We start from the raw sequence: 18064 nt of genomic DNA, 5'->3' as shown, positions 1-18064 counted from the left end.
GGGCAACTTTTCTGAACTGTATCCATTTTCCTAAACCTCTCCAGTCCTTTCCTTATCCCCTCTTCCTTCTCATTCAACTCTTCTGACAGGAGGAGGAGCCACTGGCTCTGAAAGCTTGTAAAAGTTAAACCTTCTTGTGTGTGTTTTCTCCTGCCGCCACTTGGTGAGTAGATTTTTTTAATCTATACATTTACATTACATCACCAATAATTGATTAATTTTATTTTTACAATATTTGTATTAGGTAGATCTTGACTTTGCCAGTATACATATAGCCAATAGTGGTCTGTCTAAAGTTATATAAATGTTTTGTTTTAAGTATGGGATTAAACACAGCAGCTACACACATATAAAGTAATCTAGAGGTAATTCCCGTAATTATCAGTAACCATAATTTGTTGTTAGCATATTTTATGGAAATAGGTTGGTTGGTTCTGCCTGTTGATGTGCAGGATGTCCGCAATCTCCCAGTCTGAATGGTTTATTATACCGGTTTAATTTAGGCATTTACTACAAATTTTACATCAAATTGAAGGTAAACTAACCTAGATTTTCTTACAAATGCTCATTATGTGTGCCTTCAGTTATACCACACACATCCAACCTGAAATCCAATTCTTCTCACACTTTGATTAATAGCAATAGTCTCCTCAATTCTGTGTCAATTCTGGCAAATCATTAGGTAGTGCCAAAATGTAGGTGTGATCTTTTATAAAGCTCCAGTGGAAAAGATCGCATGGCGTGAGGCTAGGTGAATGTGGAGGACAATGGGAAAGAGCTTTGTACTACTGGCTGTTATGACTAACCTAAAGTTCAGGAACTTTGATGATCAACCACACCGACACAAAAAGATGCCAAAGAGAGGGACTCCATCTTGTTACCAAAATTTTTGGAGGTTCGCCTTCTAATTGGGGAGAGAACCATTCTTGCAACATATCCAGATAATCCACTCATTATGGTAGCTTCAGCAAAAAGAAAGGTCTATACATTTGACATTGGGAAACAGTGCAGAAAAATTTTAATTTTGGGGATTGATATTTTACGATTTATCGAGGATATCCTGACCCCCTCCCCTCCCCCCATACAAACACTTTGGTATTTACCTTTTGACATAGATGAAATGTCACCTCATCATTACGCCTAACACAATCAAGGAAGTCATCTTCCCACTGCGACACTTCACTTTCAAAGTTGTAATGTACACCATACTCATCTAGCTTTAAAGTATGTACTAACTGTAACCAGTATGGACACTTCTGTAAATGTTTTTCTTAAAGCCTTCCGCACTGTTATCTTTGGCAACTGGAGTTCAAGACTTGCTTTCCAAACTGACTTCCAGAACTTTGGGCACAGGTTGTTTTGACATGCTCAACATCCTCTTCAGGTTCTTTCGGTCATCCCATGCTTTGGGATCAAAATTAAACTTTAAATGAAACTGAACCGAAATTACAGACTCGCATATAGCAAACTGCAGAACACAAAACACTTTATGCTCAGGAGTTGCCATTTTGCATATCTCGCATTGTGGCACTGCAAGTGGGGAAACACAAAGCGGTAGTTGTGCACTGGCTTATCTAAAACTGTGAGTTACTCTTCAATTGTAACCCTGAACCAACACACTACAATGGTGACAGTTGGTACTATTAACTGGGACATTCTTTTCTGGATGCCCTGTAGAACTTCACTTGTTCCATACACCCAAAGGCTCTCTTTCACCATGGAATTTACAGGATACAAAGTGTGACTGAATGAATAAACGAAATAATTTTGCAAGTGGGTTTCTAAAATCAGACATTTGGTGAGCCGTATTCTCTCTTCATCGTCATACAGACAAATTTTCATCACAGTGACAGACAATCAATATTTAACATGAGTTCAAAATGTTCCCAATGAGCATTCTGGGTGTTACTCTGAGAGACCATCTATGTAATATGTACATATGGCTATGAAGCAAATAAAGGCATGCCCCACAACTAATTACCATTGAATCTATTGTAAAAGGTACAAATACAAAAATTTTTCATGTTTATGAACATATATGCATGTGACAAATATGACTGATTGAAGGGCTCCAATGCAAATATCAAAGCAGTTTCATCCTGATGCAGTCAGTGGGATTGTTTTGGACTAATTATGTGGGTTCTACAGAAGGAAACATTCAAAAACTTTGGTTAGTATGTCTGGCCATGCATCATACAGCAGCAGAAAGTGCACATCAAGAGTGTATAAAGGTGGCTTGTGGTGTGGATCTGCCATTGATAAAACTGGTTTGAAATTGGAATATTCCTTGAACCTCGACTTGTACACAAAAGAAGTACATGGGCTCACATTCTACAAATGCTACACTATGAGCCTATGCAAAGCTGATTTGCACATACGAAACATTTTGTGACATTGTCTCACAGCCATATGTAACAATTGCACAAACAGAGGCAGTGGATAGTGAACTATTTCATATCAGCTGTAAAACAGTCAGACGTTTCAATGGTGATTATGTGTACATAGTCTTTATAACTGCTTCCCTTTACTAACAACCAGCAAACACTGGACTAGGGTCATGTTAGAGAGTACTGTATGACAAAATTGGTAGCATGTGAAGTTTAGTGATTCACTCCATTTATATCTAGATGCAGATGACCAGCAAGTCCACAGGTGAAAGCACCTTTTCTAATGGTTTTTTTACTAGCTCCATACTGATGAATGACCATGTATTATGGAGCGGCATATCATACAGTTATACCGAGGTGATAGAATATACAAAACATCTGCTAATGTCTCATGTTCTTGACCAAAATTTCTTTCCAGCATGACAACACCTAATACCACAACACAGCTTTCATATTATATAAAGTGATGGTGGCAAGCCACAACTGCTATGTGATGGCCACATGAACATTTAAACTATCTTAGAAAGATAATTTATGGGCTGATGCTGCACACATCCTGTGCAATGCAACATCACCACCACCACCACCACCACCACCACCACGATACATCAACTTCTTCCTGTGTTATTCCCTTTGTAAAAAGGATGGGAAGTATAGAGAAATCCTGAGAAATTGTCCCAAAGTCACAGACTAAATGAGACAACAGAACAATAATACACAGAAATACACAATGAAAATTACAAAGGAGATTTTATTGTTATAACGAAAAACTCAATCTTTATCACAAAACAGAAAATAATTTCAGTGTATACAGATTATGGGGTGTCTCTTTCAGTGATCCTCAGGGATGCTCAGTGGAGCCTACTGTATACCACAAGGCACAATTATCAATTATGAGTGAATTGACAATTGTGCATCTCAGCAACTCCACAGATTACTGAAGGGGATGTCTTATGGTCTGAAAATGATCTATATAGGTTGTATTCTGCTGCCACAAATAAATTACCTTCTATTTTGCAACAAAGACTGGTTTTTTCACTATAATTGAATTTCGATCACTGTTATTCCAAACATGTTGTCAAAAAATCATTATTTTATTGTTAATTTAAGTCTTGTCACGTCTTCTCTTTTACCTCAGGTCATTTCCGTTTTATAGTCAAGTCATCTGTAAAGTATCTTTCACAATTTATATCCTTATCGGACAGAATGTAAAGGTTCTGACAGTTTGGATGACTTACCTATTGAGCATCTGTCAAGCTGATGCTGTGAAAGCAGTTTTCTTTGTCCTTTAGTAGTTTAACATCATTTAGATTATTCATTTTCTTAGATTAAGTATTAACTAACATTGTGTGAAACTTAACGATCAATACTAACCTTTTGAGTGGCATATCACTGTTCTTCTCAACACAATTAAGGTACACCTTAATATTGCAGTTCAGGACTTCATAGAGGATGGAGAGGATTGGGCCCACTTTTTGGGCTCCGCGAGACACTGGATCAACAACCACAGCAATTTCAAAGACTGGTTCAGATGCAGAACGAGGAGGTAGTTTCAGAACACTGCAAACAATAAACACACTCTTACACAGTTGATTTCAATGAGTCAAACCACACTGAACATTAAACAAAACATCACCAGCAGAGACCAACTATATCTACTACAGTATCAACATCTGTATTTTCTTTACAGAATGTAATATTATTATTGTGATATTGTTGACAGTTTTCCTTGTTTGGCCCCAAATGGAAATGTGAAAAGAACTCCTTTGCCTTAGCATAAATGATATACTTCAGTAAATTCTGCAACTTGTATAAAACTTTGTAAAATATTTTCTTTCTTTTCCTCAATAGAACATATGCAACAGAAATGTTTTAGACTGCTGACAACAAACCACCTGGCCTTGCTGACACTGTCAGCAAAAGGACAACAATGAACAATCTTGATAGAAGTGCTAAAAACAGTCATTACTAAAACCTGGAAATCTATATAAAAATCTAGGAATTACAACGACAGAAATTCCTGGATGGAATAATATGTAAAATAAAGGGAAATCAACTACTCACCTATAACTGGTTGATGTGTGGTGCACAGAAACACGCAACAGGAAATAGTATTTACACTAGCTTTCAACCTCTTGATCTTTCTTTAATGGAAATACCCACATTTTCACACGCACGCGCACACACACACACACACACACACACACCACACACACACACACACACACAGCTCCGAGTCTCACCGCACCCACTGGTGTGTGTGTGTATGTGTGTGTGTGTGTGTGAAAATGTGGGTATTTCCATTAAAGAAAGATCAAGAGGTTGAAAGCTAGTGTAAACACTATTTTCCGCTGCATGTCTCTATGTGCCACACATCAGCTGTCTTTAGAAGTGAGTGGTTGTCTTACTTTATTTATATATACACTACTGGCCATTAAAATTGATACACCAAGAAGAAACGCAGATGATAAACGGGTATTCATTGGACAAATATATTATACTAGAACTGATATGTGATTACATTTACACGCAATTTGGGTGCATACATCCTGCGAAATCAGTACCCAGAACAACCACCTCTGGCCGTAATAACAACCTTGATACGCCTGGGCATTCAGTCAAACAGAGCTTGGATGGCGTGTACAGGTACAGCTGCCCATGCAGCTTCAACACGATACCACAGTTCATCAAGAGTAGTGACTGGCGTATTGTGACGAGCAAGTTGCTCGGCCACCATTGACCAGATGTTTTCAGTTGGTGAGAGATCTACAGAATGTGCTGGCCAGGGCATCAGTCGAACATTTTCTGTATCCAGAAAGGCCCATACAGGACCTGCAACATGTGGTCGTGCATTATCCTGCTGAAATGTACGGTTTCGCAGGGATCGAATGAACGGTAGAGCCACGGGTCGTAACACATCTGAAATGTAACGTCCACTATTCAAAGTGCCATCAATGTGAACAAGAGATGACTGACGTGTAACCAATGGCACCCCATACCATCACACCGAGTGATACGTCAGTATGGCGATGATGAATATACGCTTCCAATGTGTGTTCACCGTGATGTCGCCAAACACGGATGCAACCATCATGATGCTGTAAACAGAACCTGAATTCATCTGAAAAAATGACGCTTTGCCATTCGTTCATCCAGGTTGGTCGTTGAGTACACCATCGCAGGGGCTCCTGTCTGTGATGCAGCATCAAGAGTAACTGCAGCTATGGTCTCCGAGCTGATTGTGCATGCTGCTGCAAACGTAGTCGAACTGTTCGTGCAGATGCATGTCGTCTTGCAAACGTCCCCATCTGTTGACTGAGGAATTGAGATGTGGCTGCACGATCCACTACAGCCATGCGGCTAAGATGCCTGTCATTTAGACAGCTAGTGATTCGAGGCTGTTGGGATCCAGCACAGCTTTCTGTATTACCCTCCTGAACCCACCGATTCCATATTCTGCTAACAGTCATTGGATCTCGACTAACACGAGCAGCAATGTCGTGATACGATAAACCGCAATCTCGATACGCTACAATCCGACCTTTATCAACGTCTGAAACGTGATGGAACGCATTTCTCCTCCTTACACGAGGCATCACAACAACGTTTCACCAGGCAACGCCGGTCAACTGCTGTTTGTGTATGAGAAATCGGTTGGAAACTTTCCTCATCTCAGCACGTTGTAGGTGTCACCACTGGCGCCAACCTTGTGTGAATGCTCTGAAAAGCTAATCATTTGCATATCACAGCATCTTCTTCCTGTCGGTTAAATTTCATGTCGGTAGCACATCATCTTCGTGGTGTAGCAATTATAATGGCCAGTAGTGTAAATGGCCAGGAATAGTTTTTAAGTCTGCCAAAGAGGATAAGCATTCACTAACACACAAACTGCAACATGCATAAAGGAGTTGTGGACAATGTTTAAATTTATTATCCTTCACATCATCAGTAAATGGATTCCAAATAGCATGATAATTGTAGGGGTCCAATTTATTTAGAATAACAACATTATGGAGACGGTCAGGAGACACATAGGAGTCACTGAGAAGAAAGCTACTTTTTTTAAAAAATGCTGTTTAGTACAAGTGAAGAACCAATATTTGATAGTCTGAGATAATGCTACTGAGACCATCGGATATCTCTGGAAGAACTGGGGAACAAGACAGAGAAGAACAGGTTGTGAACAAAGGCAGGCAATCACTTTTGCACATTCTCTTTGAGAGAGGAGTACAGGATGTAAATAATGGTATGAAATACACATTAACAGGTACTTCGCAGCAGCCATCTGTAGGTAAGTGTAATTATATTTTGTGCAAACACTGAATAAATATGATTAATTATCATACCACAGTCCCATCTCTGACATATTGACTACATGTTAAATGAATATTTTCAGTGTTCTGCAAAGAAATCTATCACATACCATACAAACTCTTAACATATTACTTCACAGATTAAAGTATTTGTGATTTACTTTTATCAATAATGTAATCATTTTTTATAATCAAAAAGGTGCATTCTATCTTTCTTTGTAATTTTTGTAAATAAAAAAATTACTTGACCTTACAAACATAAACCACAAGATAAACAATGGAAAGCCCAGGATGAAATAACAGCAGTATGAATTAGGATAGACTGCTATTTGCCACACAGAGGAGGCACTGAGTGGTAAACAGGCACATTTAAAAGTAGACTAATCTGTTGTACAAGGTCCTTCATCAGAGTTAGACTAACACATACGCACTAATCACACACATATGGAGACTGCTGCCACTAAGCACTGAGGCATCTAGTGATAACAGTGGCCATGTGTGTGCAACATGCACCTGTATGCATGTGTGTGCATTTTTCTGGATCTGATGAATACTTACCCAATAGCTTAATAAGCTGTCACATGTGTCCATCTCCCAGTCAATGCCTTTTTTATGTGCAGAGTAGCAACCTAACCTAATTGATATTGTTGTTAAACCATGAGATTAGTGTTCCAGGAATTTAAAAGAACATTAATAAGTTTTGTGTAGATTGCAAGAACAGTAATGTCTCCAATTACAATTTAAATCCAACAAAGAAAATCAGTTTCAACATGTATAGAGTATTGTCTTTCTCGTAACTTAAATTTATGTATTAATATGCTGGATATTTCATGTGAAACAGATAATTACACTGAGCTGTGGGTTACTGACCTATAGAGCTCTCTCTTGACAGGTATGTCAAATCGACTTCTTGTTTGTTGTCTTGATACCAGCAAGCCAACAGCTTGCATCAGCACATCACTATTCTCAATAAGATCTTCCTCTGCAATCCATTATCAAATAAGTAATATCAACACACATAAAACACTAAGGTACACATTGACAAAGTTTTGAGCTAACTGCTCTCTAATCACTGAAGTGCATGCCTTTGAGTCCACAAACATTTATCTGTGGTAAGGCTGCTATGTGTTTAAACATATTAAACCTTCTAAATTTACATATTTCCAGAAATAATACTTCATTAGTCAACTTCCGTGCAAAATGAATAACGTTGAAAGTAAGACGTGGTATCTGTGTTACTTTGTATACATGGTGAGCTAGTTTTGTATTTAAGACATATTCTGTATCCTTTAGGATCTACTCACTATGATTCTATTGAACAAAAGGAACATCTATTAATACATCTATCTGCCTATCTATGTACTACATATACTTTCCTCTAACAGATATTGTCAATGTATAACAATGAAAGATGAATGTTACACTTATGCTTATATATGGTGAGTCAGTGACTCTTATAATTGCTTTATTAGCAATTCAAACAAACTAATATTCACCAAAATATTAATATAATACTATTTTAAGTCATTTAATGACAAGATTATTTTATTTATAACATTAAAATGTAGTTTGCAATTTGTGTAACAAAATAAAAAATCTGACAGGAAAAATCTGGTTTTCAAAGTTCAGTTCTGTCTCTTAAATTCAAAATACATCAGTTCACAGTAGGTTATAAGTAAGCAAGTGCATTAGGGAACAGCAGTACCATACAATGAAGTGTTGCTATTTCTCTTTCGAATTTGTCTTCATAATTAAAGGCCAGCATAGTATATCAATTTTGCTGAAAATTGTCCATTTGACAAAAAGCAGTCACAATTAGATACAGCTTTGAGAAAAGATTTTAGCAAGCTAAAAGAAGAAATCAGTGTACAAAAGTATTTTACAGTGGAAGAATGGGAATTAACCCATGCCGATAAGCAATTAATTTATAGTTAGCTACACTGTTGGAGGAAAAAGATTTCTGATTTCTGTTGCCACGAAGAGTACAATAGTTCAGAGCAACTCTTGACAAGCGTGCCTACGCAACAACTACAACTACACACACACACACACACACACACACACACACACACACACACAGAGTTAACAAAATGTGACAGTCTGCTATATTTTACCACAGCTAGATAATAGGAGCCCAAGACATAGAATGTTCAGTTTAAGTTGTCACGCAGTCTTTGTGCATTTCAATGAGAAAAAACTAAAAGGGTTTCATAAAGGCCAGGTCTTCATGGTGTACCTGTTATACTCTACTCTGAATATACAGAAGAACTGGCACCTGTCCACCTCTGGAAAAACTACTCTGAGACTAGCACCACACTCACCTTCAAGATACAAGAAATGGGCTTAAATAGATGAAATCTAGCCACCAAGTCAAGAACAGTTCCAGCAGCAGCAGCAGCAGCAGCAACAGGCTCTCTTGGTAGACAGGGTTTAGTTTCACTCTTTGTATTATCTGCTTCTGTGAAGAACTGAATAGTATTTGTTTATTGATCTGTTGTGATTTGCATTTATTAACTCTTGTACGCGTTTTTGTACATTTCGAGCATTAACATGAGATGACTTCGTAATGATAGCAGAAGCAGTGCAACAGCAACACTCAGAACGCATCTTGCAACTGCTTTGTTTTGTGTCATATGCCTCATTGTATACATGAAAGTAGGCTGAAGACTAGCAACTGGGCTGAAGGCTGTAGTACACACAGTTCCTATAAGCATCACCTGGGACCCTTGATGTCACAGTGCCTTTCAATATGCTCGACCTAGGCAGACAACATTCACCCGAGTGTGAATGTTGAACAGTGATAGGATCATGAACTTCTGGGAGAAAGGCAAAAGTGGGTACTGGCCACACTGCTTCTCAGTGTATACCTTGAAAACAGGTATGTGGTCTTGCCCATTGCTGACAGGGCATATGAGCCAGTACATGACATCTCATCTGTTGGGACTGGGGCCAATATTCCTTAACGTTCTTAACAGCAAAGAGGGTCAGTTTTCTGGTTATTGGGAGGTCCATCATTAGGAGGGTGAGGGAGCCCTTCAGGTAAACTGCATGACGATCGCGCAGGAAGGCAAATGTCAACTCTGTATGCTGTGGAGGAAGCCCTGTTCACAGTTATGAAGTGTACTGGATGGACCCTGGTGCAAATTTTAAGTCACCCACAGCACCAATGGTGCCTACCATCTAGGTTCAGAGACCAGCATCAGTTCCAACAGTGGTTGGCTGTTTTTGTGAACACAGATAGCCTCATGTGCAGGATGGAAGCAAAACCAGTGTTTCTTCAATATTGTTCCAAGAACCTAACACAGTCCTCTGGTTTAGAGCCAAGTGGAAGGGTTAAACCAGAGGCTTGAATGATTTTGCAACCATACTGTATACAGATTCTCCACTTTCTGTAACTGAGTGGAGGATTGTAGAATCCATCTCAACAGGTCAGCCTTGCACTACACACAGGAAACAGCTACTACAGTAGCTGAGTCTGTGTGGTGTGCACATTTAGTTTTTCAAGGAACGAGAAATCCCTCCATATGATAAATAATTTCTGTTATGGTTTCAGGGAGAGAAGGAAACCTGACCCCTTAATTACAGAAAATAAAAAGTCATGACACATTCGAGGAAGAAAATGTTAAAGTATGAGTTATCCAGATAACCCGGACGGTGTAACACTGTGCCAAGATGTGCTGGCCGTGCACCAAGGCATGTTTAGCCACAGGGTGATCCTCATTACCAACAAACACTGTCTGCCTGTGTCCATTCATGCGAATGGACAGTTTGTTGCTGGTCATTCCCACATAGAATGCATCACAGTGTAGGCAGGTCAAACCACCTTCCCTACCCTCTGACTCCTATCCTTGTAACCGCCCCCGGTGTAAAACCTGTCCCATGCACCCTCCCACCACCACCTACTCCAGTCCTGTAACCCGGAAGGTGTACACGATCAAAGGCAGAGCCACATGTGAAAGCACCCACGTGATTTACCAACTGACCTGCCTACACTGTGATGCATTCTATGTGGGAATGACCAGCAACAAACTGTCCATTCGCATGAATGGACACAGGCAGACAGTGTTTGTTGGTAACGAGGATCACCCTGTGGCTAAACATGCCTTGGTGCACGGCCAGCACATCTTGGCACAGTGTTACACTGTCCGGGTTATCTGGATACTTCCCACCAACACCAACCTATCCGAACTCCGGAGATGGGAACTTGCTCTTCAATATATCCTCTCTTCCCGTTACCCACCAGGCCTCAATCTCCGCTAATTTCAAGTTGCCGCCACTCATACCTCACCTGTCATTCAACATCATCTTTGCCTCTTCACTTCCGCCTCGACTGACATCTCTGCCCAAACTCTTTGTCTTTAAATATGTCTGCTTGTGTCTGTATATGTGTGGATGGATATGTGTGTGTGTGCGCGAGGGTATACCTGTCCTTTTTTCCCCCTAAGGTAAGTCTTTCCGCTCCCGGGATTGGAATGTCTCCTCACCCTCTCCCTTAAAACCCACATCCTTTCGTCTTTCCCTCTCCTTCCCCTCTTTCCTGATGAGGCAACAGTTTGTTGCGAAAGCTTGAATTTTGTTTGTATGTTTGTGTTTGTTTGTGTGTCTGTCGACCTGCCAGCACTTTCATTTGGTAAGTCACATCATCTTTGTTTTTAGATATAGTAATCAGATGCTTTTATAGACTCCTCTGCCTCAGGACCACTAGGGGAAAATATTTCTGGGGAAACTTAAAGGTTGTGTGTAAATTTCCTGGCCATTATATGGCATGGTACTAGGGGAAGATTTAAACTTACCATCAACAGAAGACTGCAAAATGATTAAAGCAGGTAGTAGGTACATGGAATTATGTGAAACTGTTCTACACATCTTATCTGGAAATTACCTTGAGAAGTCGACTGGGAAACTAACCCTTAAGGATAACATCTTAGATCTCTTCATTACAAACAGACCCAAAAATTTTCACTCAGTAAATGTAGAACAAGGAATCAGTGGTTATGAGGCTGTTATAGCATCAATGACTACGGGTGTCAATATAAATGTAAAGAAATATAGAGTGCTATTTCTGTTTAGTATATGCGACAAAAAGATTTCAGATTACCTGAGCAATCAGCAACAGAGACTAAAAATGTTGAGTATAAATGGATAAATTTCAGGAATATCTTACAAGGAGAGAACACCTACTCGTCATCGCCGAATTCGTCCAAATTTATGGTACATGTAGAATGTGGTGAGGCAAGAATGTGCGCCAAGTGGAAACTCCAGATGGCAAAGCGTTTATGAAATAAAAGGCATTTTGATACAAGTCTGTCATCATGTGCACCTTATTAATTGTACCTGTGATACTGTCTTTATTAAGGGGCAGAAGGGTGACGACGACAGGCACGGCGTGGGGGGACGGGGGGGGGGGGGGGGGGGGGGGGGGGGGGGGTACAGGGCGAAGGCACGGCGTGGGGGGGGGGAGGGTAGAGGGCGAAAGGTACGGCGTGGGGGGACGGAGGGGGGGGGGTACAGGGCGAAGGGCACGGCGTGGGGGGTGGGGGGTAGAGGGAGGGCGAAGGGCACGGCGTGGGGGGTGGGGAGTGGGGGGGTAGAGGGAGGGCGAAGGGCACGGCTTTGGGGGTGGGGGTGGGGGGGTAGAGGGCGACAGGCATGGCGTGGGGGTGGGGGGGTAGAGGGAGGGCGAAGGGCACGGCGTGGGGGTGGGGGGTAGAGGGAGGGCGAAGGGCACGGCGTGGGGGTGGGGGGTAGAGGGAGGGCGAAGGGCACAGCGTGGGGGGTGGGGTGGAGTGGGGGGTAGAGGGCGACAGGCCTGGCGTGGGGGGGGGGGCCATGAGGAGGGGCACGTGGGGGCGTGGGGGGGCCATGAGGAGGGGCACGTGGGGGTGTGAGACGGTGGAGGGGGTAGGGGGTGAGAGGGTGGAGGGGCAAGGGGGAGGGGCAAGGGGGGAGAGGGGGGAGAGGCAAGGGGGGAGGAGGGCGAGGTGCGTGTGGGGGGGAGGGGGAGGGGGAGGGGCGCGTGGGGGGGAGGGGGAGGGGCGCGTAGGGGGAGGGGCGAGTGGGGAGGAGGGGGAGGGGGAGGGGCGAGTGGGGAGGAGGGGAGGGGCGCGTGGGGAGGAGGGGGAGGGGGAGGGGCGAGTGGGGAGGAGGGGGAGGGGCGAGTGGGGAGGAGGGGGAGGGGCGTGTGGGGAGGAGGGGGAGGGGCGCGTGGGGAGGAGGGAGGAGGGGGAGGGGTGCGTGGGGAGGAGGGGGCAGGGGGAGGGGCGCGTGGGGAGGAGGGGGCAGGGGGAGGGGCGCGTGGGGAAGAGGGGGCAGGGGGAGGGGCGCGTGGGGAGGAGGGGGCAGGGGGAGGGGCGCGTGGGGAGGAGGGGGCAGGGGGAGGGGCGCGTGGGGAGGAGGGGGCAGGGGGAGGGGCGCGTGGGGAGGAGGGGGCAGGGGGAGGGGCGCGTGGGGAGGAGGGGGGAGGGCGAGGGGCGCGTGGGGAGGAGGGGGAGGGGCGCGTGGGGAGGAGGGGGAGGGGCGCGTGGGGAGGAGGGGGAGGGGCGCGTGGGGAGGAGGGGGAGGGGCGCGTGGGGAGGAGGGGGAGGGGCGCGTGGGGAGGAGGGGGGAGGGGAGGGGCGCGTGGGGAGGAGGCGGCGGGGCGCGAGGGGAGGAGGGGGAGGGGCGCGTGGGGAGGAGGGGGAATGGGAGGGGCGCGTGGGGAGGAGGGGGATGGGAGGGGCGCGAGGGGAGGAGGGGGGATGGGAGGGGCGCGTGGGGAGGAGGGGGAGGGGCGCGTGGGGAGGAGGGGGAGGGGCGCGTGGGGAGGAGGGGGAGGGGCGCGTGGGGAGGAGGGGGAGGGGCGCGTGGGGAGGAGGGGGAGGTGGAGGGGCGCGTGGGGAGGAGGGGGAGGGGGAGGGGCGCGTGGGGAGGAGGGGGAGGGGGAGGGGCGCGTGGGGAGGAGGGGGAGGGGGAGGGGCGCGTGGGGAGGAGGGGGAGGGGGAGGGGCGCGTGGGGAGGAGGGGGAGGGGGAGAGGCGCGTGGGGAGGAGGGGGAGGGGCGCGTGGGGAGGAGGGGGAGGGGCGCGTGGGGAGGAGGGGGAGGGGCGCGTGGGGGGAGGGGGAGGGGCGCGTGGGGAGGAGGGGGAGGGGCGCGTGGGGAGGAGGGGGAGGGGCGCGTGGGGAGGAGGGGGAGGGGCACGTGGGAAGGAGGGGGAGGGGCGCGTGGGGAGGAGGGGGAGGGGCGCGTGGGGAGGAGGGGGAGGGGCGCGTGGGGGGATGGGGAGGGGGGAGGGGCGCGTGGGGGGATGGGTATGGGCGCGTGGGGAGGAGGGGGAAGGGGGCCCGTGGAGAGGAGGGGGAGGGGCGCGTGGAGAGGAGGGGGAGGGGGAGGGGCGCGTGGAGAGGAGGGGGAAGGGGAGGGGCGCGTGGAGGAGGGGGAAGGGGAGGGGCGCGTGGAGAGGAGGGGGAAGGGGTGGGGCGCGTGGGGAGGAGGGGGATGGGGATGGGCGCGTGGGGAGGAGGGGGATGGGGATGGGCGCGTGGGGAGGAGGGGGAGGGGCGTGTGGGGAGGAGTGGGAGGGCCACGTGGGGAGTAAGGGGAGGAGGAGGGGCATGTGGGGGGGCAGGGGGAGGGGCACGTGGGCGGCGGGGGGGGGGGGCGGGGGGCAAGGGGGAGGGGCACGTGGGGGGGGCGCAAGGGGGGGCACGTGGGGGGGGAAGCACGTGGGGGGGGGCAAGAGGAGGGGCACGTGGGGGGGGGGGCAAGAGGAGGGGCACATGGGGGCGGGGGCAAGGAGAGGGGCACGTGGGGAGGAGGGGGAGGGGGAGGGGCACGTGGGGAGGAGGGGGAGGGGCACGTGGGGAGGAGGGGGAGGGGCACGTGGGGAGGAGGGGGAGGAGGGGAGGGGGGAGGGGAAGGGGCACGTGGGGAAGAGGGGGAGGGGGGAGGGGAAGGGTCACGTGGGGAAGAGGGGGAGGGGAAGGGTCACGTGGGGAGGAGGGGGAGGGGCACGTGGGGAGGAGGGGTAAGGGGAGGGGCACGTGGGGAGGAGGGCGAGGGGCACGTGGGGAGGAGGGGGAGGGGCACGTGGGGAGGAGGGGGAGGGGCACGTGGGGAGGAGGGGGAGGGGCACGTGGGGAGGAGGGGGAGGGGCACGTGGGGAGGAGGGGGAGGGCACGGGGGGAGGTGGGGGAGGGCACGGGGGGAGGTGGGGGAGGGCACGGGGGGAGGAGGGGGAGGGGCAGGGGGGAGGATGGGGAGGGGCAGGGGGAGGAGGGGGAGGGGCAGGGGGGAGGAGGGGGAGGGGCGGGGGGGAGGAGTGTGAGGGGCGGGGGGGAGGAGGGGGAGGGGCAGGGGGGAGGAGGGGGAGGGGCAGGGGGGAGGAGGGGGAGGGGCACGGGGGGAGGAGGGGGAGGGGCACGGGGATAGGAGGGGGAGGGGCTCGGGGGGAGGGGCACAGGGGTAGAGGAGAGGAGGAGGGGTAGGGACAGGGGGGAGGAGAGGAGGAGGGGGCACGGGGGGAGAGGAGGAGAGGCGCGGGAGGGGGCACGGGGGGGAGAGGAGGAGAGGCGCGGGAGGGGGCACGGGGGGGAGAGGAGGAGAGGCGCGGGATGCGGGAGGAGGAGAGGTGCGGGGGGGAGGCGCGGGACGGAGAGGAGGAGAGGCGCGGGGAGAGAGGAGGAGAGGCGCGGGGAGAGAGGAGGAGAGGCGCGGGGAGAGAGGAGGAGAGGCGCGGGGAGAGAGGAGGAGAGGCGCGGGGAGAGAGGAGGAGAGGCGCGGGGAGAGAGGAGGAGAGGCGCGGGGAGAGAGGAGGAGAGGCGCGGGGAGAGAGGAGGAGAGGCGCGGGGAGACAGGAGGAGAGGCGCGGGGAGACAGGAGGAGAGGCGCGGGGAGAGAGGAGGAGAGTCACGGGGAGAGAGGAGGAGAGTCACGGGGAGAGAGGAGGAGAGTCACGGGGAGAGAGGAGGAGAGTCACGGGGAGAGAGGAGGAGAGTCACGTGGAGAGAGGAGGAGAGTCACGGGGAGAGAGGAGGAGAGTCACGGGGAGAGAGGGGAAGAGGAACAGTGAGTAGAAGTGGGAGTATAAGTGGGAGGGGGAGTATAAGTGGGAGGGGGAGTAGAAGTGGGAGGGGGAGTATAAGTGGGAGGGGGAGTAGAAGTGGGAGGGGGAGTAGAAGTGGGAGGGGGAGTAGAAGTGGGAGGGGGAGTAGAAGTGGGAGGGGGAGTAGAAGTGGGAGGGGGAGTAGAAGTGGGAGGGGGAGTAGAAGTGGGAGGGGGAGTAGAAGTGGGAGGGGGAGTAGAAGTGGGAGGGGGAGTAGAAGTGGGAGGGGGAGTAGAAGTGGGAGGGGGAGTAGAAGTGGGAGGGGGAGTAGAAGTGGGAGGGGGAGTAGAAGTGGGAGGGGGAGTAGAAGTGGGAGGGGGAGTAGAAGTGGGAGGGGGAGTAGAAGTGGGAGGGGGAGTAGAAGTGGGAGGGGGAGTAGAAGTGGGAGGGGGAGTAGAAGTGGGAGGGGGATAGAAGTGGGAGGGGGAGTAGAAGAGGGATGGGAGCAGAGGAAGTTGTGTATCACTGTAAAATACCTACCAACAAACACCTGGAGAAGGCTTGAGGAATATTGCTGTAGATGTAGTAGAGAAGACCCAATGACATTAAAACTCCATAACCTGGCCAATCAGAACTATTAAATACCTAGGAGTACCCGTGGTCTAGGGGTAGCGTCTTTGATTCATAATCAAAACGTCTTCGGTCCCGGGTTCGATCACCGCCACTGCCGAAATTTTGATAAATAATCAGTATTGGCGGCCGAAGACTTCCGGCATAAGAAGTCAGCCCCATTCTGCCAACGGCCTTGTCAAAGAGGGCGGAGGAGCGGATAGAGGTTCAGGGCACACTCTTGTCCTAGGGGTGGGAAATTGCCCCTAAAGGCGGAAGAATCAGCAATGATCAACGACATGAGGATGCAGAAGGCAATGGAAACCACTGCATTAAAGACACGTAACGTGTATCCACAGGACATGTGGCCTGTAATTAAAGTAGTGTCATGATGATCTCACCATTGGCAAAAGATTCCGGAATAGTCCCCCATTCGGATCTCCGGGAGGGGACTGCCAAGGGGGAGGTTACCATGAGAAAAAGATTGAATAATCAATGAAAGGATAACGTTCTACGAGTCGGGGTGTGGAATGTCAGAAGCTTGAACGTGGTAGGGAAACTAGAAATTTGAAAAGGGAAATGCAAAGGCTCAATCTAGATATAGTAGGGGTCAGTGAAGTGAAGTGGAAGGAAGACAAGGATTTCTGGTCACATGAGTATCGTAATATCAACAGCAGCAGAAAATGGTATAACAGGTGTAGGATTCGTTATGAATAGGAAGGTAGGGCAGAGGGTTTGTTACTGTGAACAGTTCAGTGACCGGGTTGTTCTAATCAGAATCGACAGCAGACCAACACCGACAACGATAGTTCAGGTATACATGCCGACGTCGCAAGCTGAAGATCAACAGATAGAGAAAGTGTATGAGGATATTGAAAGGGTAATGCAGTATGTAAAGGGGGACGAAAATCTAATAGTCATGGGCGACTGGAATGCAGTTGTAGGGGAAGGAGTAGAAGAAAAGGTTACAAGAGAATATGGGCTTGGGACAAGGAATGAAAGAGGAGAAAGACTAATTGAGTTCTGTAACATGTTTCAGCTAGTAATAGCGAATACCCTGTTCAAAAATCACAAGAGGAGGAGGTATACTTGGAAAAGGCCGGGAGATACGGGAAGATTTCAATTAGATTACGTCATGGTCAGACAGAGATTCCGAAATCAGATACTGGATTGTAAGGCGTACCCAGGAGCAGATATAGACTCAGATCACAATATAGTAGTGATGAAGAGTAGGCTGAAGTTCAAGACGTTAGTCAGGAAGAATCAATACGCAAAGAAGTGGGATATGGAAGTACTAAGGAATGACGAGATACGTTTGAAGTTCTCTAACGCTATAAATACAGCAATAAGGAATAGCGCAGTAGGCAGTACAGTTGAAGAGGAATGGACATCTCTAAAAAGGGCCATCACAGAAGTTGGAACGGAAAACATAGGTACAAAGAAGGTAGCTGCGAAGAAACCATGGGTAACAGAAGAAATACTTCAGTTGATTGATGAAAGGAGGAAGTACAAACATGTTCCGGGAAAATCAGGAATGAAATAAATAGGACGTGCAGGGAAGCTAAGACGAAATGGCTGCAGGAAAAATGTGAAGACATCGAAAAAGATATGATTGTCGGAAGGACAGACTCAGCATACAGGAAAGTCAAAACAACCTTTGGTGACATTAAAAGCAACGGTGGTAACATTAAGAGTGCAATGGGAATTCCACTGTTAAATGCAGAGGAGAGAGAGCA

At 48.2% G+C, this 18064-nt stretch overlaps 1 protein-coding gene across 2 annotated transcripts in view; it reads right to left on the bottom strand.

The window, feature by feature from the left end:
- Positions 1–18064, bottom strand: part of LOC126237139 (UDP-glucose:glycoprotein glucosyltransferase) — a 128530-nt gene that overhangs the window by 32909 nt on the left and 77557 nt on the right. For both annotated transcript variants that reach the window (XM_049946967.1, XM_049946968.1), the window contains exons 15-16: positions 7571–7682; positions 3762–3947 (exon numbers count right to left, since the gene is read on the bottom strand). In XM_049946967.1, the coding sequence (XP_049802924.1) occupies positions 3762–3947; positions 7571–7682 (298 nt within the window). The remainder of the gene's footprint in view (positions 1–3761; positions 3948–7570; positions 7683–18064) is intronic.

This window comes from Schistocerca nitens, chromosome 2 (genome assembly GCF_023898315.1).
Source record: "Schistocerca nitens isolate TAMUIC-IGC-003100 chromosome 2, iqSchNite1.1, whole genome shotgun sequence".
NCBI lineage: Eukaryota > Metazoa > Arthropoda > Insecta > Orthoptera > Acrididae > Schistocerca > Schistocerca nitens.
The sequence above is the reverse complement of the archived record's forward strand: the minus strand, read 5'-3'. Positions and strand labels throughout refer to the sequence as shown.